Consider the following 26755-nt stretch of genomic DNA (forward strand, 5'->3'; position numbering starts at 1 on the left):
ATGGTTGTGGCCAAGTTTAGTTCAATTTGGCCCAGTAGTTTCAGAGGAGAAGATTTTTGTAAAAGATAACTAAGATTTATGAAAAATGGTTAAAAATTGACTATAAAGGGCAATAACTCCTAAAGGGGTCAACTGACCATTTCAGTCATGTCGACTTATTCTTAGGTCTTACTTTGCTGAACATTTTTGCTGTTTACAGTTTATCTCTACCTATAATAATATTCATGATAATAACCAAAAACAGCAAAATTTCCTTCAAATTTCCAATTCAGGGGCAGCATGACAACCACAGGTTGTCCGATTCATCTGAAAATATCAGGGCAGATAGATCTTCACCTATTAATCAAATTTACCCCATGTCAGATTTGCTCTAAATGCTTCGGTTTTTGAGTTATAAGCCAAAAACTGCATTTGACCCCTATGTTCTATTTTTAGCAATGGCGACCATGTTTGTTGATAGATCAAAACTTCGGATACAATTTATAAACAAGATACCCCAAGGAACATTCAGTTAAAGTTTGGAAGTATTTGGCCTAGTAGTTTCAGAGGAGAAGATTCTTGAAATAGTTTACGACGACGACAGATGACGACAGACAACGGACGACGAAGGACGCCAAGTGATGGCATAAGCTCACTTGGCCCTTCGGGCCATGTGAGCTAAAAAGTGGACACAATGGTCTCTACATTAAGGTGGACATTACCTTTATCATCTGTCACATAGATATTTCATTAAGATTTAAGTAAATTATACTGGCATCTGTTAGGCTATTGAAGACATAACTTCAACTTTGCCATTGATGATTTGGGACCAAGTTTTGGCTAACTTATCCTCCAGTTTTTGACTTAGATAACTGAAAATTCTTTGAAAGAGTGCACCTGCTATTATAGATTTGTTTTCAGACTTTGGAGCTTATTTTTTGCAAAATTTATGAAAGACACTAACAGTTTTTCACAGAACAAGAATCCATAGTACACGGATGCCCCACTTGCACTATCATCTTTCTGTGTTCAGTGGACCGATAAATTGGGTCAAAACTCTAATTTGGCAATCTAATGTGTATCGGTACTAAGTTTCAAGTTCATTGGACTTCAACTTCATCAAAAACTTTAACCAGAAGTGGGACAGACAGACGGACGTATCAAAGGACACACAGACCAGAAAACATAATGCCCCTCTACTATAGTAGGTGGGGCATAAAAAATTGAACACATGTTGTATTTGCACACCTATTACATATTTGTTTCAAGTAATATTCCTATTTTCCAAAATTTACAAAAGACTATACCAAGTTTGATAACTCCCTTCTGTTTTCAATCCAGATCTTAGAAAATTCACAGAATGATTGTACATCTATTGAAGTTACAGGCCTGTTATCAAGGAATTGTTTTTCCAGACATGTTTAACCCCACCACATTTAGATGCCTGTCCCAAGTCAGGAGCCTGTAATTCAGTGGTTGTTGTTTTTTCATGTTTCATATTTGTTAATCATAAATTGTTTTGGCCATTAGTTTTCTTATTGAACTGTTTCATATTTCTCATGTCAGGGCCAGATGACTAGACTGCAACAGGTATAGGTTTTTCTCATTGTGGAAGTCGGTTACTATATTTGCTTAAATCCACTTCATTTGAACTTTGGTGGAGAGTAGTCTCATTTGCAATCACACCATATCTCCTTATTTTTGTGTTACAAACATTTGTAATTTGTAATTATAACACATATTTCTTTAGATTCTGAAACAGCAAAACAAAACTTCTTATATCTTAAAACGTAGATAGCATACAAAGTACCTACTGAACCATAAAAACATTTCTATCAAAATCAAATCAATGATGTATCCAGTAATCTTTTCAAATAAGTATTGGTTAACCACAATAAAAAGATAGTTACAATTGTTCAATATTCTTTAATAAGATACAAAAATAAATATGATATCACAAATCTGTTCAGATCACTAAATTAACAGTCAGTATTTTGTAAAAATAATCCATGAATAAAACATTGAATTACAAACACCAACTGTTACTTCAAGGTCATACAAAGTCGAGGTGACATGTGTAGGAATGTCAAATATTACTTTGAATAAATTAATAAAATATTTTTAGCCTTGGTCTCAGCCTTTGCTGAAACTCTGGTCTAAAAACATGACAAGCAGTATTTTGTATATAGCTCCATATCAAGGACTAAATAAGCTATATTTGTTTTGACTGTTCTATTTCAGTTTGAAAAATCTAGAAACTGTTGATGGCTTCAGTTTTTCACTTAAAAAATTAATATGAATTATAGCTGTATAGTTATGAGACTAGCACTATGATGGTCTAAGAATTCTCAGTCATCTTCTTCATCAGAACTAGATAAATCATCCTTCATCACAGCAGATGTCAGAGACTTTAGATCTTCTAATACTGAGGTAATGGGTTCATCTGAAGTATAAAAAAAAACAACAATTAAAGTGATTAAATATAAAAATAATTATTTCATATACAAATTAACTGTATTTATAATTTCCATTAATTTGTATATTGAATTACATCAATTGATATGTTCAAATAAATAATTGATCTACTATAGTATTATTTGGTTGGAAGTATCTTTATTAAATTCTAAAATCTTTATTAAGAAATTCGCCATTCTCAAATATCACATAAATACATAACATTAACATTTCAATACATTAACAGGTGGAGATAACTCTTGTTATTTCATTGGCAGTATAACATTTTTCATCTTCTTTTTTCTCATTTAAAAAAAAAATCGTCATCCTACAAGATGACACACATATAGAATTGTTATCAGTGTTGTTTTTTTCTTTTTTTAAAGACATTTAAAATTCCATAATTTGCAATGGCTGTAAAATAGACATCTCAACAACTTAGGAGACTATTTCTTCCTAACAAAATTTGAATAATGGAAGAAAGACAGATAATAAAAGAATCCAATATATCCATTGTTTATTAATCTGCCTGTAGGAGATTAAAAAGAAAGATAACATAATTATAAAGTATTAAAACAAATTCCAATGAACAATACCTTTAACAGGTGGAGATAACTCTGGTTTCCTGGGTAGTGATATTTCTGGTTCTTGTGATTCTGATGATTCATCAAACTGGACTGGTTCCCCTCTGGCATTCTTCACTCTCCCTATTAATCCTTCTTGCCTTAAAGTAGCCTAAAAAATTGAAGTGTAATTTTTACTTTGAGAAACGCCATAACTACAAAATTTGTAATTTTGCAATTAATATTAGAATAATAAGTTCAACATGAATATATACATAGTTATACAATTTGCAATTCAAATATCATCCAGCCTCCATAGGCTTATGAAGCACTTTGTTCCAAAATATTAAAGATCAATTATGTAATAGCTGCTGTGAAAGTACTTTAATTCGTGGGTATCAATTTTCATGGTTTGTTCGTCAGTTTTTAAATTCGTAGATTTTAGTTTTCTAAAAAAAAAAAAATGAAAACATTTTTAAAAGACATTAAAAACAAAGGTTACAAATCGTCTGGATTACAGGAAATTGCAAAGTAAACATTGATCCGTGTAATTCATAGTGATCACTCTAATTTATCGGAATAGATAATGACCATCCAAGGTGTCAATTAGGCCATACACATGTCACATAAAGAAAACAATTGCTGTAAATTCAGAAATTATTTCGAGGTTTTTATTATTGTGAAAAATGCGCCAGAGTTGTAAATGCAATAATTTAAACTCGCATTTTAAAATACTTGATATGAACTAAACAGGATTTTTCTCAAAATTGTAAAATTTAAAATCGCATATAAGTCTAAAATGACAAAATCGCAATAATAAATGCACGCAATAATTTCTGAATTTCCAGTAAATAAACAAATGCTATAAACGTATAAAAAGCAAGCCCATCATGAAAATAAAATAAAATTATTATTTCTCATACGTACAAGATTTATGAGGACATGAAATGAACACTTTATCATAGCATAACAATACCTGAAATCTGATTATCATTGCCGATCACAAATATTTTTTTATGATTAGATCAAAAGTTGTACAGTTGAGGTTTTGAAAGATTAAATGGGTAAAATCCTGCCTCACATCTTCTTTTTTATATGTTTGCCCTGTGACTACTATTATGGTATTCTCTGATTTGGCAATATTCAATATAAAATTATTCTCTAGATCATACCAGTAGTCAAACCTACATGGGGATCCTTCCATGTCTTGATTTGGACAGCAGTTGTTTTATTTCGTTGGACACTTAAATTCGTGGATAAAGTCATCCATGAAAACCACGAAAATTGGTTCCCCTCGAATAAAAGTACTTTCACAGTAATGCATATTTAAGGGTTTCTTGTCGTAGAACACACCGAGGGGTGTCAGAATTGATCAAATGAAAGATTGACCCTAGGGGTTTTAAGTTTGTCCATATTGGATAGATTTGTAAGATCATAGTTATATTTTTGACATGTTGCAGGGACTCATGGATATATCTACATTAAAATGTAAAATAGGGGGACAAGGAATGATTGCCAATGAGACAACTACCACACAGAGTGCAAATGACAAAACAACTGATTTATACAGCAATCAGCCTAAAAAACAACATTATGAGTCTTAAACCTTGAAGTGTGTAATTATAGGCATCAGTTTGGAGGGTTTTTGTTTGCAGTCCAGTGCAGCCTATTTCTGACTGAACAGTTTGAAATCTTTGTAACAATCTCTCTTTGCCCCCTCCAATCTAGCTCATGATTACTATCTCTATCTAATACATACCATCATAAGATTTCTCTCTGACTCCACAGTCTGTAGTCTCTGCTGTAGTCCTTCTATTTGTCTGGTATAATGTTGTTCTACAGTGTTTAAATGTTCTGTGGCCCTTTCTTTCTCTCTTGTTGTCTGTCTCTCCAGCTGTCGCAGGGATACAACTGCAAATAACATTATAGATTTATATATATCAATCAAGAAATTTAGATAATAAAACTATACACAAGTTCTGCTGAGTTGTAAATTATTTAGTAATTGACCTATACTATTCTACATTAGAGAGTCATTGTGTTACACTATTAACCTACCAGCTTTTGTGTGTTCTCTCTTGGCATCATTGAGTTGTCTGTCTAAATCTGCCAGTTGTTCTGCAAACTCTTGTTCTATAATAGTCTTCTGCTCTTCTATCACTAAAACATCAAAGTTACATGTGGCAATTACATCTATTGTGTTGAAAAACTATTTTGTACAAGGTCTACTGTTTAAGAAACAATTTCACTTTAATACCAAGATGCCGTACCTTGAAAACTTATGTGATGGCAGGACTCAGGAAGTAGCCTTTTATTCCTTTTGCATTACAAGGAGTAAAGGTTAATTTATACAACAAAAGGAAAAAAAATATCCTAATGGTTGAATGGGTATTGTTCAGAACATTATTAAGCAATGTTTTGGCATGTGCATTTGAAAATATTAACTAGAATGAATAAGATTCTAAAGGGTGGATTACAAATATCCCATGTAATACAAAATCAAACTTCGTACACAATTTAATGAAGAACAAATATCAAATCTCAAGGATAAAAAGGCAGATTGAGAATGACACCTTAACAACTATTGTAAATTTACACTTCATTACAAACAAAATCAAATAGACCAATTACAGAATTATTGCAGATTAATTCCATGTAAAAAAAATCAGAGAAAATTTAATCTAACAAAATCACATCCTCATACTGTGGATTCTATCCACGAAAATTGGAACCCACGAAAATAAATGAATCCCCAGTTTACTAATTCAGGAAATTTGCATAAACAATCAAAAACAAAGGTGATATTTAAATTAACACCATCTTTACTAAATCTGTGGATCAAGGATCTTGAAATTTTTGTTATTGATGGTTTTCCTAATCAAAAGAGGATCTAAGCTACAATATATTTGAAGGGTGTTCCTAGAGTTTGAAAGATCATTGGTAATCTGTTTATTGTTATTTTAAAGGGTTCTTCTGCAATTTCCTAGACATGACGAGGACTAATGACTTCATGCATTCTCTTTCCAATTGGTTGAGAAAAAAATCACATCACTGTAGATGATAACCATACAGAAAAATCAAAGAAAATTGGGAGAAAATAGCTTTAACAATAATTACCCTGGTCTGACATGACCTGACATTTGGAATTAAAATTACCTTGGTCTGAAGTGACCTGACATTTGCCCAGTTCTATCTTCAGATTATCTATCTGTTCATTGGCATCCTCTAACTCAATATTTAATCTATCAACTTCTTCTGTTAATTTGTTACATTGCTGAAAAAAATAGCAAAACAATTTCTTAAAAAAATGTAATTTTCAGGTTGATTAATTTGCTCATGTACTATGTAGTTATGGCTAAATAATTATGATACTTATGGTAAAACGATTGTATTATTTAATATGAATTTCACTTAAAAAAAACGTAATGTATTGTCAGTTGATAATAGTACCTGTGATTTTCCTTGGAGATCCATTTCTAATTCTTCTATCGTTTCTCTTAAATTCTTTATCTCTTCATCCTCTGAAACATTTGATGAAAATTGTATAGTATATTTCTTCAATATATTACTAAAAATTACTATGTACATGTATTAAGAAAAAGCTCATGGAATCAGTTATCTATGGAGAACATTTTCTGAATACAGCATTTCATTTACATATACAATCCAATCATAATGGACATCATGGACTTTCAGTTTACAAACTTGAGAATAAATATATAAAACTAAAGCTAATTTAGATTGATGAATATAAGTTATGCAAATTTATGAGTAATCATTCTATTAAAATGGTAAACATTTTTTATTGGAAGGTAATTTCAAGACAAAATGTGTCATATAATTTCCGTCATTAATATCAATTTCATTAGTGTTTTAGTTTATGTTAAGTCTGGTTATATTTTGTCTACATACAGTTCGTGCAACACATCTCTATTGCAGTGCACAATGATAATCAAACTTTCTAATTAACTATATGTAACCTTATAATTAGCTATATGTAACCTTATTCATTACTGTAACTTACTTTGAATAGTTGCAGCTGTATGCCTTTCTGTCCATGTCTCAGAATCTTGTTTTAGTTGTGCCACAACTCTATCTCTCTCTTCTGTGACTCTTTCTAGCTCCCTTCTTAAAATGGATGAACTAAAATACAATTTAATGGACATTTTATCTATATACATGTACTCTATAACCAATATGTGTTATCATCAGATGGACACATTCAACACTGATGTTTAAAACATGTAGGGTAAGATACCCACTGCATGAATCTTATGGCTTTGGCAATGGTCAGTTATATAGAGCATATTTGAACTGAAGATATTTTTAGATGTAACATTTACACATTGTGTATAGTAAATAGTTTTACTGGTAACAGTAAGTATTGGTCTACCAGTCAGGGACATTAATTACACAAGTAATAAGAGGTATTACAAATTCTTTCAAAGATGTATAAAATAACATAATCAAGTCATATTTTTTTGTCATTATTTTTACAGTAACCTTTTAACTCTCAACTCCTTTCAAATCTAATAAATTCTTCATTTCATGGTATAAATAATGTAAAAATTCATGAAAACTACATTAAGTCCATGTTTCTATTGAAATTCAAAATAATTCTTTGAGTTATTTTATAATTTTTAAAAACAAATATTACCTTTATAAGTTACAAAACAAGAAAGTGTCCAAAGTACACGGATGCCCCACTCGCACTATCCTTTTCCATGTTCCATGGACCGTGAAATTGGGTAATAATCTAATTTGGTATTAAAATTAGAAAGATTATACTATAGGGAACATATGTACTAAGTTTCAAGTTGATTGGACTTCAATTTTATCAAAAACTACCTTGACCAAAAACTTTAACCTAAAACTCCCACTTTCATTTTCTATGTTTAGTGGACCGTGAAATTGGGGTCAAAAGTCTAATTTGGCTTCAAAATTAAAAAGATTATATCATAAGCAACAAGTTTACTAAGTTTCAAGTTGATTGGACTTCAGCTTCACCAAAAACTACCTTGACCAAAAACTTTAACCTGAAACTCCCACTTTCATTTTCTATGTTCAGTTGACCGTGAAATTGGGGTCAAAAGTCTAATTTGGCTTTAAAATTAGAAATATCATATCATAAGCAACAAGTCTACTAAGTTTCAAGTTGATTGGACTTCAGCTTCATCAAAAACTACATTGACCAAAAACTTTAACCTGAACGGACGGACGCACAGACGAACGGAGCCACAGACCAGAAAACATAATGCCCCTCTACTATCGTAGGTGGGGCATAAAAATAGAAACTCATTTAAGTAATGCCCCTGACTGTCTACAGACAAATTTGCAACTAGTTTTATTCCATTTTCACTTTTTAAAAAGCATCTATAGACAGTTCAGACTGGTTTAACATTTACATCATAATATACACATCATGCTTTTAACAGTTTTGATATTATTTATAAGACCTACTCATCCTGAATATCTGTTAACTGTAATAGTGGTTCTGTTTTATCTTCTCTATGTAACTGGGACATGGCTTTCTTTCTGGCAAACAAACCTAAAATAGAAAGTTTTAAACATTATTAGAAAGTGAAGTGGATTTTGCAGATCTTTAAAAAAAAAATTAATATGTAATTCCATGCATATATATATATATGTTATATGATAATTGTTACTAAAATTTGTACCACCATAGTTCATGAAATATTGATAATGATGATAAAACTAAATCCAATTCATATGCCATATATCCTCAGAATTCCCTTAGATAGTTTTAAGTTAGTTGACGAATATAAATGAGTTGATGGCTGATCTTTAATAACTTCATAACTTTTGATAATTTAGATCTACACAAATTCATAGTGACTTTTTATTGTTTAAGATTGTTTGTTGACCCTTAGATGTCTTTTGGTATTTTGTGTCAAAGGGCTGCTGTCTCATTGACATATATCATAAATCCTCCTCTCTTTTAATCCATAGCTATTGTAAGTTTTTTGAGATATAAATGTTGATCAACTTTGAATATTCTCTGTAGTGTTTTGTGGTCTGTTGTTTTTATTTCTATTTTTTTTTTTTCATTTGGTAATGGTACAGCTTGTTTTTCTTTCATTTACTGTTTTTGTTTTAACGTTTGATATCTAATCTCTTTATTTTCGAAATTAAATGATTTTTTTTAAAATGTTTTGATAAACAAACAAAAATGTAATTGTATCCCTCTTTTATCATAAGTTTATCTTTTACATTGTAAAATGTGTTAATTTATCTTAAGTAATTACACAAAAAAGCAAACAAAAATTAAAACACTGAAATCAAATATCTATCAAAAATTAAAAATGAACAATTTAAACTTTTTACAAATTTATTCAGTATAGCATAATATTTTTTTCTTCTAAAAATACATTAAAATGTGCAGAATAGATGGTAACTTTTACTGGACTTGTTATAGTGGGCTTGTGATAATCAATTTCAATGATTTGATTACAGGTAAATCAGATATGAACAGTGTCAAAGTCACAGTGACCTAATTACCTGTTTATAACAGGTCTATAGAATTTCATTTAAATAAATCAACACCTATTACTATGACAGAATTCTTTGAATAAAACAGTTTAGTAGGAATTAATGCATGTCTTCATATATTTGATTTGTAAGTCCTGCTGTGACAAAAACTTAGCAAATTATCTTTATTCTTTTCATTGATAGGACCCCCACCAGAATGGTTAGCACATCATAAAAATTGTCAAACACATTCATTTATATAAATAGACAAAATAATAATTACAATGTTATAAAAAATAAGTTTTTCACAGAAAACATCTGCTGTACTGTTGAAATACCTAGGATTATTGTGATAAACTCTAAGCTATTTTTTACACCATGACAATAGAGAGAGCATTTCCAGCGTTTAAACTTTCTTTTGATTTACGTGGGACAATCAACAGAAAATCTTACAAATACAAAGTTGCTGACCAGGATAAGTTAAAGAGTACAAACATGTATGAGTATGATCAAAACTGGACTTACAAAAGGAAAACATCTACACCAATTAAACAAAGACTGCCTGATCTAAATAAGAAGAAAGGATCAAATTTAGCAAGTAAGCTGAAAATCATAAACTCTAAAATTCCAATGTTTAGAAAAGAAAAACAAGGCTTCCATGTAGGAAAAAGTGTGAATCAAGATCTTTATGAGAATATGGACAGAAGACAAGCAGAAAAATCTGGACCTGTACAAACAATGATGGAATGTTGTGTGATTCCGACAAATGATTATAACAGAGTTTCCGTAAATCCAATGACAAATTATGTTTTTCCGAGACAAGTTGTGAAACATGTTTCAATGCAGATGACCATATGGACAAATCAATTAAATCGTTTGAAGAAAAAGACAGAAAGGCTGAGGGAAAAAGATGCTGAACTGAAAAAGAAGTATGAAGATATGAAACAAAGAGCAAAGCATGTTCTGTCTGATGATGAAGAAAACAGTAATACTGATGAATCTCCAACAAAACGTGCTAGACTTGATGAAGTTACTAAGGATTTACAAAACTGTAAAATTAGGTCAAAAGTGTCAAGGAAACCTTCAAGAATTCCAAGACCAAGAAACAATTTATTTTCTTATTCTAAAGCTAGAACATTGTTTGATAAATATACAACTAAAGACAAAATGTCAGTTGGCAAGGAATCTAATGTAAGTTTTAATACTTCTTGTTCAGATTTTATATTTTCTTTCATGAAGAATGGCAAAAAATGTACATTTTGTTAACTCTTATCTATTGTTTTATTTTGTTATTTTGTTATTTTGTTAATTTGTTTATTATGTTTTAAGTTATTAATACAGTAAAATTATGAAAATCTCTGTTTTGTTGTTTCATCTGTAATGATCCCTCTCTGTATAATTAATACTCTACATACTTGGTGCATGGTTAGTCATTTACCCGAGCAAACAGTGTGACAGCATAAATATTATCACCAAGTACTTCTACTTGGTACAGCAAATTCTTTTTTAAGAGAGACTGCTAACTGCATGGAGGTTTTTGGAGAGAAGCTCATCGTAGGAACATGTGATCCTTATTTATAAAACGTATGACCTAATACACAAGTTATTCATAAACAAGAACATGTAACGTTGCATTTGGCGTGTTATGCTGAATCTAGGTATAAACAAATACAATAGGAACAATTGCACATATAAAGTCCATATATAGATTTAAAGAAGACAGTATATAATATAAGGTCAAAGTAGGCTATTTCTTCTGTAAAATACAAATCAGAAAACAACAACGGACATCTGCGTGTATCGATCAAGTGTGGAACAGAGACCACAGTAAAATTGTCAGCTTTCAAATCAACGTGGCATTACAATATCATAAGCAACATGTGTACTAAGTTTCAAATTGATTGGACTTCAGCTTAAATATCAAAAACTACCTTGACCAAAAACTTTAACCTAAAGCTGGACAGACGGACGAACAGACAGACGGAAGGACGAACAGACCAGAAAACATAATGCCCTCTACTATCGTAGGTGGGGCATAAAAACGCCTCAGTATAAAAAAATTAAGGTACCCAACAGCTTGATTTATTCTACAACAGAGAATAAATATGACAAATCATACTTTTCATCAAAATGTAATGCCATTACAAATAATATGTATAAGTGATTTATGTATGTGCTGTATATGCCGCAAGTCAGGAAGGAAGGAGCCTGTAATTCAGTGGTTGACGTTTGTTGCAGTATATCAAATTTGTTTTCAGTTCATTATTTTGTACATAAATTAGGCAATTAGTTTTCTGGTTTGAATTGTTTTATGTTTGTCATCTTGGGACTTATAATAGCTGACTATGTAGTATGGCCTTTGCTCATATTTGAAGGCCGTACAGTGATCTTAAGTTTTTAACTTCTGTTTCATTTGATCTCTTGTTCAGAGTTGTACCATTGACAATCATACCACATCTTCTTTTTTTTTTATTAATTAATGTTTTTTTAAGTCTTTATTGATTCAAAAGTACCCTGAACTCACTTCCAGAAATAGGGAGTATTCTAAGGTCTGTGTGTAATTTCTAAATGATCATAATCTGATGATGATAACTTTTTTGATAAAGAGGTGTAACTGAGATAACTTAAATTAAGTTGGCAACCAATAACAAGTGTACCTTGCAACATTTCAACACGACCACTGGCAAAACTAATTCTCTGGCCATATGTTTTCATGGTGCTGAACACTGTATTGAGTACACTATAGGATTCTTCCAGTTTACCACATACGCTGAAAAATAACATTGAAAGTAAATATACAAAATGCACACACATTGTTTGTGAAACATTCAATGAAACTTCAAAATGTAAGGATGAACTTACAGGCAATCAGACAAATATAATCTCAACAAAACAAAAGACCTACAAATAGAGAAAAAGGGTGGACTTTGCTTCACACCATGAATCTCTGTGAAAAATTCGAAAAAAAACCCAATTAGGTGAGGTAGTTGTTAGGAATAACAGCCCCCCCCCCCCTCCCCCCAAAAAGAGGTATGTCAGGTTGTAACTTTATGACTTGCTTTTTGAAATTCTGAAGATAATAAACTGAAGGTGATTATTGGCTTAATAAAATTGAAATTTTGTGACCGTTTAGCTGTTATTCATTTTCTACTATAAAGGTTATGCGAATAATAATATGTGCATTTATGAGAAGATGCCAACTGGTTACATGTTTATTTTACAAGCTATGGAAAAAAAAAACATTTATAAGGCAGAGTTTATTGACAGAAATTTGCTATATATAGTAATGTTTAACTGTTTAAAAGTTTTGCTTCAGGGAATAAAATATTAAATAGAAAATCAAAATTGGATATTGTCGTGAGGAATTCTTGAAACTCTCATAGATGTCAATAAACTGCTCCAAAAGAGAGAGAAATAAGAAGTAATGAAACCAAGGATAAAAGAGAGGGATCTTAAGTGCTGCTCCTGCTATAAATTATAAAATATTGAAATTAGAATTGTCACTGAACTCACTAAAGGGTACACCTGACCAACAATATTTAAGAAAATTAATGGATTATCTCCCCTTTTAAATGCTTTCTGACAATTATTTCCCAGTACAAACATCCTCCAGTTGATGTCCTCAAAACAAATAAATTATTGAATTATGTGAAACATAGACAGACAAGCTATATATGGTTACAACAGAATACACTCCAAAGTTCCTCATAAATATTTAAACATGTATAATGGACACAAAATTCAGTGTCATAACTTTATTCTAAAATAATGTTTAAAACAGTTTTAAAATAAGACTTTTTATACAAAAACACTTAAAAACAAAAATCCCAACCTTTTACAGAAGTGTTGTAATTGTTCTACTGATTGTCTGTTTTCTGTTAATCTGTCATCCAACAGTAACGCCATCTGCTGGGCTTGTATCACCTCATGTTGTAATTTCTACACAAAAATTTAACTTGCTCAATTACAAACGAAACTTTTTCAAAGTACATGTATTACAAGCTTTTATTTTCTCTACTTTGTATGTTTTACATTTCCAACAACAAAATTTTTGTCTATACACCGATATTAAGCTCATTATTAACCCCTAGATTTGGCTCTTAAATTAGTTACAAATGTAATACATTTTGGATGAATTTTAGTTGAAATTGAATGGAACATCTATATATCTTCACGTATGGATGCTTCAAAAACTATTTTACCTTATTATTTTTGACTTCTATGTCCAGTAGACATGGGATTCAATGCTGGGTGTCTGAATGATAAATATATTCTCCCAGTAAAAAAACTGGTTGTGTTGAGCAAACTTTAAGTTTAGTCCTTGCATGTCCAGTTGAGCCTGTTTATCAGACATAGCATTGAACATAAAATCTACACTTTAGCTTTACCTTATTATTGTTAACTTCCATGTCTAGTTGAGCTTGTTTATCAGACATAGCATGAGATAAAACATTCATCTGGTTGTTGGCTGATACTAATCTGTTCTCTAAATCACCAACCTTGAATAAAGGAATCATTTTCATTTTCATTAAAAAATGTCATTTTACTTCATGTACTTGAAGACTATTAAATCATATCAATAAAACATTTTCACTGTTATCGCTAAATTTTACTGTCTTTTTTTGCATTTAATATGGTCTCGAAATTTCTAAAACAAATGTAAATAATTATGATTGTTAGGAAATCTGAAAGCTAATTACACTGAATGTTACATTCAAGTGAAGTATGTGAAAGTTTCAAGTATTTCAGATAATTTTTTTATGAAGATTAATAGTGTAATATTTCACCTTTAAAAACATAGTTTCAGAACTATGCAATTCCCTAGTCTTTGATATTTCATGTAACAAAAATGTTAAAAACTAGAGGCTCTAAAGACCCTGTGTCGCTCACCTTGGTCCTTGTGAATATTAAACAATGGACACAGATGGATTCATGACAAAATTGTGTTTTGGTGATGGTGATGTGTTTGTAGATCTTACTTTACTAAACATTCTTGCTGCTTACAATTATCTCTATCTATAACAGTACTTTCTGTGGAAAATGCTATTGAAAATCTTCAAATTTTAAGAAAATTGTTAAAAATTGACTATGAAGCGCAATAACTCCTTAGGGGGTCAATTGACTATTTTGGTCATACTGACTTATTTTTAGTTCTTACTTTGCTGTACATTATTGCTGTTTACAGTTTATCTCTATCTATAATAATATTCAAGATAATAACAAAAAACAGCAAAATTTCCTCAAAATTACATATTCAGGGGCAGCAACCTAACAACCGATTATCCGATTCATCTGAAAATTCCAGGGCAGATAGATCGCGACCTGATCAACAATTTTATTTCCTGTCAGATTTGCTCTGCTTTGGTTTTTGAGTTAAAAGCCTAAAACTGCATTTTACCCCCATGTTCTATTTTTAGCCATGGCGGCCATCTTGGTTTGTTGGCCGGGTCACCGGAAACATTTTTTTAACTAGATATCCCAATGATGATTATGGCCCAGTTTAGTTAAATTTGGCCCAGTAGTTTCAGAGGAGAAGATTTTTCTAAAAGATTACTAAGATTTACGAAAAATGGTTAAAAATTGACTATAAAGGGCAATAACTCCTAAAGTAAACAACTGACCATTTTGGTCATGTTGACTTATTTGTAGATCTTACTTTGCTGAACATTATTGCTGTTTACAGTTTATCTCTATCTATAATAATATTCAAGATAATAACCAACTAGAGGCTCTCAAGAGCCTGTATCGCTCACCTGATTCTACTTGGGTTTTTGAAATCATATAAAAAAATATAAAATTTGGCTAAAAGAGACAACACAACCTCATTTATAAGGAAAGGAACATGTTTAATTTCATTCAAAAGTCCCCCACTGGCGGCCATCTTGGATGACGGATCGGCTACAAAGTAACAACACTTGGTCAGCACCTCATAAGGAACATTCATGCCATGTTTGGTTTTATTCCATTCAGTGGTTCTCTAAAAGAAGTCATTTGTATGCATTTCCCATAGGGTCCTATGTTAAACTAAGTCCCCTGCTGGCGGCCATCTTGGATGATGGATCGGCTACAAAGTAACAACACTTGGTCAGCACCTCATAAGGAACATTCATGCAATGTTTGGTTTTATTCCATTCAGTGGTTCTCTAAAAGAAGTCATTTGTATGCATTTCCCATAGGGTCCTATGTTAAACTAAGTCCCCCGCTGGCGGCCATCTTGGATAATGGATCGGCTACAAAGTAACAACACTTGGTTAGCACCACTATTAGGAACATTCATGCCATGTTTGATTTCATTCCATTCAGTGGTTCTCTAAAAGAAGTCATTTGTATGCATTTCCCATAGGGTCCTATGTTAAACTAAGTCCCACGCTGGCGGCCATCTTGGATGATGGATCAGCTACAAAGTAACAACACTTGGTCAGCACCACATAAGGAACATTAATGCCATGTTTGGTTTCATTCCATTCAGTGGTTCACTAGAAGAAGTGATTTGTATGCATTTCCAATAGGGTCCTATGTTAAACTAAGTCCCCCGCTGGCGGCCTTCTTGGATAATGGATCAGCTACAAAGTAACAACACTTGGTCAGCACTCCATAAGGAACATTCATGCTATGTTTGGCTTCATTCCATTTAGTGGTTCTCTAAGAGAAGTCATTTGTATGCATTTCCCATAGGGTCCTATGTTAAACTAAGTCCCCCGCTGTAGGCCATCTTGGATGATGGATCGGCTACAAAGTAACAACACTTGGTCAGCATCCCATAAGGAACATTCATGCTATGTTTGGTTTTATTCCATTCAGTGGTTCTCTAAAAGAAGTCATTTGTATGCATTTCCCATAGGGTCCTATGTTAAACTAAGTCCCCCGGCTGGCGGCCATCTTGGATGATGGATCGGCAACAAAGTAACAACACTTGGTCAGCACCTCATAAGGAACATTCATGCCATGTTTGGTTTCATTCCATTCAGTGGTTCTCTAAAAGAAGTCATTTGTATGCATTTCCCATAGCGTCCTATGTTAAACTAAGTCCCCCGCTGGCGGCTATCTTGGATGATGGATCAGCTACAAAGTAACAACACTTGGTCAGCACTTCATAAGGAACAGTCATGCCATGTTTGGTTCCATTCCATTCAGTGGTTCTCTAGAAGAAGTTCAAAATGTAAATTGTTAACAACGACTACGACGAAGAAGACGACGACGGACGCCAAGTTGTGAGTAAAAACAGCAAAGTTTCCTTAAAATTACCATTTCAGGGGCAGCAACCCAACAACGAAATGTCTGATTCATCTGAAAATTTCAGGGCAGGTAGATCTTGACCTGATGAACTATATTACCCCATGTCAGATTTGCTCTAAATGCTTTGGTTTTTGAGTTATAAGCCAAAAACTGCATTTTACCCCTATGTTCTATTTTTAGCCATGGCGGCCATCTTGGTTGGTTGGCCGGGTCACCAGTCACATTCTTTAAACTAGATACCCCAATTATGATTGTGGCCAAGTTTGGTTAAATTTGGCCCAGTAGTTTCAGAGGAGAAGATTTTTGTAAAAGTTAACGCAGGAGGACGACGACGGACAACGACGACTGACGCCAAGTGATGAGAAAAGCTCACGTGGCCTTTCGGCCAGGTGAGCTAAAAAAAGCACCAAAAGTTATGCTGTAGGAAGCAATGTAACAATTTTTTGGCAATCTATATTGGTTCTCACAAATAATACCTTTCCTTTCCAATTTTGTTCATCCTTATGTTTTATAATGGCAGCAGATTTTTGTTGAACCATTAATGCAAATACTTTTTCCCTCCACCTATTTTAAATATTAAAGAAAAGTATTTATAGTCTGTGTCATAACTTTCAAAAACTACTGCAAATTCAGAAATTATTGCGTGCATTTATTATTGCAATTTTGTCATTTAAGACTTAAATGCGATTTTTACTATTTTGAGAAAAATCCTGTTTAATTCATATAAAATATTTCAAAATGCGAGGTTGCATTATTGCGTTTACAACTCTGTCCCATTTATCCTATTAATAAAAACCTCGCAATAATTTCTGAATTTACAGTATGTGTCTTGAAACAGTCAAAATTTCATGAATTCTGACTGCCAAACAGTGTTGTCAGTAAGATACTATATGAGGGCATATATAACTTGAGAACAAAAGTCCTTTTTATTGTAAAATAAAAAGAAAGCAAGAATGTGTCCATAGAACACGAGACAGACGAACGGACGGACGAATGGACGGACAGACAAACGATCGGACACACAGACCAGAAAACATAATGCCGATAAATGGGGCATAATTAGCAGTAAGAATATTTTTTATGATAAGATGGTAAATCTAAACGGTTTAATTTGTAAATCTCACTTAAATTGATAATTTCCGTCCAACTGTATTGTCAACAAAAATGGCTGAAGTTTGTACAAAAGGACATTTGTGAATTGTTTATATCTGCTTTGCATTAAAATTTATTCACATGACAGCTTCATATTTTAATTTTTATTTAGCTCAAATTTGTTCCATTTGAAATAGTATAACCCTAAGGCAGCAACCATTTGATTTTCTGGGGGGGCTATGGTTTTTTTTTCTGGACAAATTTTTTTTTATGCCTGCGGCGAAAAACAATCTATTTTTTTCGCGACAAGTCGAAAACAATTTTTTTCTTTCAATTTTAGCATTACATATAGTGGCAGGTGAGGGTGAAACAAACAATTTTTTTTTTCTCAGAATCAAAAACAAATTATTTTTTTCTCCAAAAACTGGAAACAAACTTTTTTTTTCCAAAAAAAACCATAGCCCCCCCCCCAGAAAATCAAATGGTTGCTGCCTAATTATCAAACTTTCACATAAGATAAAAGCATAATAAAACAAGGGGGAGATAACACATGCCCATTTGCACATTTTAAAAATCAGTCAAAACTAAGAATAGTTCTGAGGTTTAAAGTCTCCATTTTCAATGAAGGTCTAGTGTATATTCTTGTCTGAGTGAGCATAAATTTGTTTGAATAGAAGTTCTAGCAACAATCCTGGTTTCTACATACCTTGTCAATAATAAATTCTCCTGTTTGTTCTTGTCTGATTTTTCTTGGGATACCTATAAGAAGATCAAATCTCTAATACTTATCTACAGCATCTTGTAAATCATTGTTTTATACAAACATATATAATTAATAAGCTGTTCAAATTATAAAGACATCTTTTTCAATTCTATAATTTAAAGTAATCAGTTTCACCAAATTTATGTAAAGTCAATTTCACTGAAACTTTTGGACATATAAATTTATGTGTATTGCACTTAGTTGTCATAATTGCATATTATCACTAACAGTAGATTGGTGCAGGTTTTGGAATAATTGCGCAACATTTCAATTTAAAATCTCAAGAGAGTATCTAGATAAAGACATGGAAAGTCCAGAGAGCAAAAAATAAACAAAATATTTCATATGTGAGATTATTGGCATTTAACACAATGTCAAATTCATTTAAATCACCACCATCTACATAATAGTTATTGTTCTAAAAAATCATAATACTACTGTTGATAGATGATTCATTTAAAAATTCAATTTCATTTCAAACAATATTCATGGATTGAGAAATGTACTTGTGCGATGTAAATTTCTTAGTTGCATGGTTATGTGAAAAATTATAGACAGACAGTTTTTCAAAGTTCAATAATAAATAACACAGAGTGAAACAAAAATATAACATACTATTCCTACCCTTGATACTTCAGCTTCCTGTGTCCTAAGGATTTCATTTAGAGAGGAAAATCTGATGTTTAACAGCTGTAAGTTTGACTGTATATTTTCTTTATCTACTTCTAATATCTACAAAATAACATAATTAAATATGTAACAGAACTGGTATCAAATTTCTAACCAAGACTTTTTATTATCAAATATGAAGCATAATTGAAGAATTTAAGTACTTCTTTCCTTTTATATGAAGTGCTCCTTGTTTTTCTTGCTTATTTTTCTACTTTGATTGCATGCATATATGTGTGATAAATTTCTGTGTTTACCATAAACAAACAGAACACTGTGCTATCTTTTTGTTCAGTGCAAAGTAACATGGCCTTTTTTTTCTTCTTTTTTTATTTAGACATAAACATGTACTTGATTAGAAAAGAATAGTTCAGATATAAACATACTTATTCTTTTTTTAAATATTGTCTTAGTAAAAAGGAAAAATGTCCAAATTCAGTTCTTTTCTATTTATAATTTTCTATTTCTAATTGTAACAAAGATTAAACTACCTCAAGTTTGTTTTCTAATGTTTCTTTCTCCTTTCTCCAGACTTCAGCAGGTTTTGGACCTTTTTCTGTATCACCAATATAACTCTTTAACTGCATAATCTGTTTATTTTGGTTTTCTATATTATTTGTTAAAGTTCTGAAAAATGAAACAAATAATCAAATTACCAGTAGCACAGTATGTTCCTTAAAAAAAAGGGTAAGGTCAATAATGAATATCAACATTTCCCAAATTCAATAGACTTGAAAGTTATTGAACAGCAACATAAATTGGGCTTAGTCTACTGCTATTTTTAATGTTAGCATTATCCAGAATAATACTTACATTGGCCAAATTGAACTGGATTGGTGTTAAGGATCACTAATAAATATTGGATGCTTACTCAAGTTAGCATCTGAAAAAAATAGTATGGGAAAATAATAATTGTATTTTACTTTCCTTTTTTACTCAAAGCATGACTTGAATTGTGGACATTTCACTTAATTGAAATGATCTTATATAAGCAACTATAATTAATAGTACCAATGTATCAGTCATTAAAATATATGATCAGTATATATCTTACTTAATTTCTAACTGTAATCTGGAAGCATTTTCTAATGCCTCTTCTCTTTTTTTCTCCAGCTCTGACTCTAGCTGTCTGATTCTATCTTTAGATCTTGTAGATACAGATGATAACTGATCCTCTAATGTTTGAATCTGATTATACAAAGTCTCTACCTCTCTTTGGTGTTCTGAACTCAGTCTATCAACCTGTAATCAAATACAATTACTTATTATAAACTGAGGAAAGATAGTTCTGCATATATAACAATATAAGAGTAGCTATAAAATAATCCTGGCAAAATAAATGTTTATAAATGCCTTTTGAATGTATTCAGTATGTTTCAATGGTACATGTACATAAATTATATACATATCACTAAATGGTCTTTTTCATACGGACTTGGTTATCATCCCTCAACTGACATCAAACTCTTGTTTAATAGCTCAGCCTTATATGAGACTCTGAGGATGAAAACCATAATTCTTCTGTATTTATAAAGGAATCCACTCCATAATACACCATTTGACCACTTGATAAAAGATGTTAGTACAATATTTATCTCAGTGATTATACCACCAGGTTCTACTTTGTATGATTTAATGGAAATATGGTGCAAGTAGATGTACTGTATTGAAGTTTTGGATCCTTGTGTAAAATAAGAAAAGAGGGGCAACATATATAAACTACTGTTATTGTAATATAAAATAGATAAGAGAAAAAAAAATATTCAAGAAGCAAAATTAATTGTAGTCATTTTCACGTGAACAGTATATCAAAATATTTAACTAGTTTACCAACACTTTACCTGAGAATCATATCTATCCTCCCTAGACTTTAAGTCTGCCTCTAAGATAGCTATTGTCTGTATATTCTTCCTCTCACTGGCTGTTGTTTGTCTTTCTATCTCAGTTATCTCCTCCTTATGAACACATTTCAGCTGTCTTATTTCATTTCTTAACTCAGCTATTTCTGAAGCCTGCTTTGTTATTAGTTCATCAATATATTTTCTGTCTTCTTTAGCATTGTACCTGCATTCTTCTCGTGGACTTTTGGCCTGAAATATATTTTCTTTACATTTAATTCAGTCTCCCATCAGCTTCTGCCCTTATTATTGTACTGCAGTAAATTTTGTGTCAATTCAATTTTAACAAAAGAAAAGTAATGTTTAGTAAATTCCCAAGTAATTCATAATATCTTTTTTAAATGGTGCATTTTTTTTTAACACACACATTTTTTTATTTAAAGGAAAAGTCAAGCACAACTATTGTGTTGCCTGAATATTATGTGTTGGTAATACAATAGAGAAAAAAAATGAAAAAATTTGTAAGGGTTATGCGGAGCCTAGTGTCTCGCCTACTTTTGCTGTTAATCGCAGGCTCAACAAAAATGAGGAAAAAAATTAATAATAATATTCCTCTTGATACTATCTTTTGATTGAAAGAAGCTTCTGTCCAATTTTGGTAAAAATCCAGGATAGTTTATGAATCTTATAAATGTTTTAAAAACTTTAACTGCAGACTGTATGTAATGTTTCCTGCAGAAAAACTAAGTCCATTTATAAGTTAAATGCGGAAAAATTGATTTATTTTTTTTACAAAATAAACAAGCCTCTGTCCAAGTTTGGTAGAAATCCAGGATAGTTTAAGAAAGTTATTTAAATTTCAAAAACTTTAAACAGAGTGAATATTTGTGGACACCGCCACCACTGACGGAATGTAGGATCGCTATGTCTCACTTTTTTCGTAAAAAAAATTCACTTTGAGTAGGTAAAAACACTTCTAAATTTTTTTAATGAAAGCTGCACATTTGATTATACTTGAACATTTTTCAGAACATATGACCTTAATAATTGAGACTTGTATCATTACATTACTTACAACTTGTGTGGGCACAAATATTGGCTTATTTTGTTCTTCCCTGAAAAAGACAAAAAGTAATATCATTGTGTCAATATCCTGAACATCCAGTTTGAAATATTCAAAAAAAGTTCAAGTTGCATTCATCATGTTCATATCTATTTTTCATTAAACAGGTATAAAGCAAATGTTTATAAAAAGTGCTATAATATTGACAATAATTTTTTCAGATTAATTTTTGCAAAGTAAACATGGTAAATGACTTCATCTAGTATCATTTCTTTTAATGTATATATGCAGAAATTATGAATATTAAAATGATTTAAACAAATATACACAAAAAAATCATCCAATTAAAGGTAGAATTACTGAATTATGAAGTGTAAATGTATTTATTCTGATGGCATTTCAAACCCAAATGTTGTTGTCATTATAGGTACATTGTACATGTACATGTTGATCAGCAATTTCATTGGTTTTTCTATTTTTCAGAACAGCATAATGTGCATACAATTATGTATTCTACTATCCATCAAGGAAATACTGTTGATAACTACAAATGTATGTCTTCACATTTTTTTGTAACTTTGTATGTTGTTACATCTTTTCTATGGAAAACATATGCATTTCTTTTACAATTAGTCTTTGGAATATTTTTTATTTCTTTTACAAAATTTATTTATAAGCAGAATGGAAGATGTACATTTCTGCAGTCTAAATCAATATTCAATTGAACTGTACCTCAATTTTTGGTTTTCCAGTTTTAAGTTCATGACATCTGTTGTTGCCCTAGCTAGCTCTTTCCAAGCATCATCTTTTCCTACATCTTGGAATGCTGATGGCGGTAATAGATCTATCTTTTCTTTCTGTCCAGTCATTAATGTTGGTACTGCAAAACAAAGCAGTCCTTTTAACATACTGAATACACATTTGAGTGCGCTATTGTTAAATTTTTGAAATAAATATGTGTGCTATTATGAATTTATCCTTTTATCATTTCTTCATAAAATTGAATTATTGAACTTATAACATTGTTAAAACTATTAGTTACAGAATGATTCTGGCATCTTTCTGCACGACCATTAGTTTTATTATTTGGTATCACGGAATGATAAATAATAAATTTAATCTAGAAATGAATTTAACCTTATTCAGAAATATTAGGTGACGCAGACTTGAACGGAACAGGTTTTGCTGAAAAGTTATTTAAAACATGTAAAATCTAATTAGTTCTAAAAACTTAGTATTATTTTTGTTGTAAGAATAATGTTAATTAAATTATGTTGAAACTGTGTGTTTGGCTTTCATGGCTTTGGGTATAAACTATTTAGCAGTAAAAAGTTGCATCTGTCAAACATTGTGCAAAGCAAATCTAGGTCTGTTTGCCATGGTACCTGTTCACCCTAATACTTGTTTCTAGGGTTAATTCATCCTAATTTTTATTTTTTGAATTATTGTTTTATTGCAGAATGTTCACTATTTGAACAGAGTATATTAAAGTTTGTTTTAAAAATGGCAGTATAAGGCCACACCAATTTAATTCCTTGTTCGACGGACCCGCCCGCACCTATTTTTTTCAAAGCAGAATTTTTTTATTTTTTTTATATTCCCGCTTCCCGCATCCGGAAATGTAATTGTGTCCCGCAACGTTTTTTTTTTGTAAATATTATAAACAGATATTTGCACTTGTTTTTATAATCACAATCTAACATGTATTTATAACGATTTTAAACATATATAAGCACCCAAGTACACTGTGTCAATGTCTGTGATAATATTTGATTCAGCATGAAACCCATTTATCCCAAATGGGAGTGCTCCGATATAAATAGAAAATAGAAGAAAATACCTGTACAGAACAAAACATTGGTTTCCTTCCCCCTTACTCAGATTCCCTATCAAAATATGTTCGTTGTGAGAAATAAACTTAAAAAAACTTCGGAAAGAAATGCCTTCAACTGCAATATGCTGGCGATACAAAACTATCCATACCCCCTGCATGTTTATGCACCTGTCCTGATTGATTCAGGGGCCTGTCGTTCAGCAGTTAGATATTGTTCGTTGATGTTCATAAACATGATAAATATTATTTGGTATTTTCCCGTTTGTATATATATACATTAGATCGTTGGTTTTCCTGTTCGAATTGTGTACACTTACAGTCAGGGGTACTACTTGTACAAGTGTATTTTATTTACCGTACTTGAAGAAGTAAAAAAAAATATACGCATATAAGTGTATAAATAATGTTTGAATAATCTCCCCTTAATTTTCTAAAAAATTTACTTGTACAAGTAAATTTTTCTTACAATCCCACAAAAATCCTCAAGTTTTGAGATGTAAAATCATGCCTTTAATGATTTTTCCCAGGTTTGCTCATATTTTTCCATTAAAGTTCAATGTTTCATCTCATTAATTCATCAAAAAAACTGATTGAGCAAAGATCTTGTATATTTGCGCAAGGCAATCAAAAATTGCTTCTTTGGGGCTTGTAAATGAGCAGTGTTATGAAGATAATAGACAAATGGGATTTTCATTGTCCATGAAATTACACTTAAATAATTAGTAAAGACATCTGTAAAGGGTACACAATTTAAAATTCTATTAGAGCAAAGAAATCTTAAGAATTCAAGAAAAGAAGAAAGGATGATTTTTTTACCTATACAAGTAAATAAAATTCACTTGTATTTATAAGTATCCTACAAATTTACTTATATGTGTATATCTTTTTTTACTTCTTCAAGTAAATAAAATACACTTGTACAAGTAGTACCCCTGACTGACTTATAATTTTGGGATCCCTTATAGCTTGCTGTTTGGTCTGGGTCAAAGCTCTGCCGTACGTACTATGACCTGTATTTGCTATTATCCCTCAGAAGGGCACATATGGGGTCATTTTACTGAACATTGTAAAATAGAAACTTGAAGAAATACCAAGGATTTGCAAAGTGTTTACTATACAAATCCTTTGAAGAACTTAAAAAAATTAACTAAAAAAGAGGAGAAATACATCATATTTAAATTATTTTAAACAACATTACTATATTCTTAAAGAGAATATTATTTATGATACTATTTCTTTTGAATAATATTAAAGTAAATGTGTTAACATGGCCTAAGTCCAGGAATATTACAAAATTCTTGGGCATGTTTTGACCATTTAATACCAGATAGATATATAGTTCTTTGGGAAAATATGAGCTCTTTTGTACTAAAAAGTTTTATTTACAAAAAAATATATAGTAACTTATATTGACCCCTCATAAAAAGGATATTTATAAAATTGAGGGGTTGTTCCCAACCTGATTATGACTTGGATGGAGAATTGTCTCATTAATTGGCACACATACATATACCAAATCTAATTATTCAATTATTTATTGGTGAACAGGGGAAAATACTTCATAAATTAAAGAAATGTCAAAGTACAAGTGATAAATCAAGTTTTAATATTGTCAAAACCTACTATTTTATGTTTACAAAAAAAATATATAATCGCTCGCCTTTACTTTTCAAGCTTCGCCTCAAAAATTTGCAAAATAAATATTTTTTATTAAAATTTTCAAATTGCTCGCTCGCCCCAATTTTTGGAGTCCAAAAATCCGTAGAACAAGAAATTAAATAGGGCTCTTCACGGTTAGTTCGGCCATATTGGATAGGGGGCAGATTTTTTGGAAGGAGGTGGAAATGGTATGAAAGTGTGGGAAATCCTATGTGTGTTTCCAAGCAAAAGCTCTGTTTTAATGATGTTTTCCCGTATTTTTCACACCATTTTTACCTCTATTATGAAAATCTGCCCCCTATCCAATATGGCCGAACTAACCGTGAAGAGCCCTATTGGTGTGGCCTAATAAATTAACGAATGAATCCTTATTATCACTGTTGATGAAGTGTTCATGTTTTACAATTCGTACATGATTGTTTTTTTACTCATTCCAAGCTGACTTGTTATCAAAACAAAGTGTGGTTTTATTATTAATCAATTAAAGACAATTATGATAATAGATTAGATTATTACAAAAATCAGTGAGAAATTCAGAATTATTATTTAATATGAACAATTGATTGTTCCAAAACAACAAGTATTTTCAAGAAGTTAGAGAATTTATACAATAACAATATCTGAGTAAATTTAAAAAAACCTCAACAGTTCAATAACCGTTATACTAATATTTTCAAATAAAAGTAAGCAGAAAAAATCCAGGGCGAACGGGTCAGCGAACTTGTGGTGAACGGACCCAGGGTGAACAGGTAATGGGCGAATGGACCCAATACCGTCCAAAGCATCCCCTTAATTTACTAACTTTAGAAAAATGTAGTAACATGTATATTTAATCAAAGAGTTCCTGCAAATACAATTATAAAATATCTGAATTTATAACAGGTCCAAACATGACTTCGGTATAAAACGAAGTTATTCTGGTTTATTTCCTTAATATTTGTTCATTAAATGTATATGAATTAAAAAAAAGTATCTTAAATATATAAAGTAAGGTTCGTTTTAACTGCTTCAGCCCATTATAGCTACCTGGTGGTTTAACTGAAAGAAAATGTGACGGAGTGTTCAAATTCTCCGCCATACTTGAATGCGAAAATGCGGTTGTAAACAAAATAAATT

At 31.2% G+C, this 26755-nt stretch overlaps 1 protein-coding gene across 2 annotated transcripts; it reads right to left on the reverse strand.

Annotated features, from left to right (window-relative positions):
* Positions 1-1885: 1885 nt before the first annotated feature.
* On the reverse strand, positions 1886-26736 carry LOC139490838 (coiled-coil alpha-helical rod protein 1-like). 2 transcript variants are annotated; one of them, XM_071277902.1, is made up of 20 exons: positions 26666-26736; positions 22879-23026; positions 22159-22198; positions 21087-21335; positions 20300-20487; positions 19737-19872; positions 19201-19308; positions 18520-18572; positions 17198-17285; positions 13874-13984; positions 13318-13424; positions 12143-12255; positions 8457-8544; positions 7021-7139; positions 6447-6517; positions 6153-6270; positions 5055-5156; positions 4756-4907; positions 3030-3168; positions 1886-2422 (listed from the first exon to the last, which is right to left on the reverse strand). In XM_071277902.1, the coding sequence occupies exons 1-20, from the start codon at positions 26715-26717 to the stop codon at positions 2328-2330; spliced, it is 2277 nt and encodes a 758-aa protein (XP_071134003.1). In that variant the 5' UTR covers positions 26718-26736; the 3' UTR covers positions 1886-2327. The 2 variants fall into 2 exon arrangements, with proteins under 2 accessions (XP_071134003.1, XP_071134002.1); XM_071277901.1 differs by having other exon boundaries at positions 19192-19308; positions 26666-26726.
* Between the last annotated feature and the right edge of the window lie 19 nt (positions 26737-26755).

Source organism: Mytilus edulis, chromosome 10 (assembly GCF_963676685.1).
Source record: "Mytilus edulis chromosome 10, xbMytEdul2.2, whole genome shotgun sequence".
Lineage (NCBI taxonomy): Eukaryota > Metazoa > Mollusca > Bivalvia > Mytilida > Mytilidae > Mytilus > Mytilus edulis.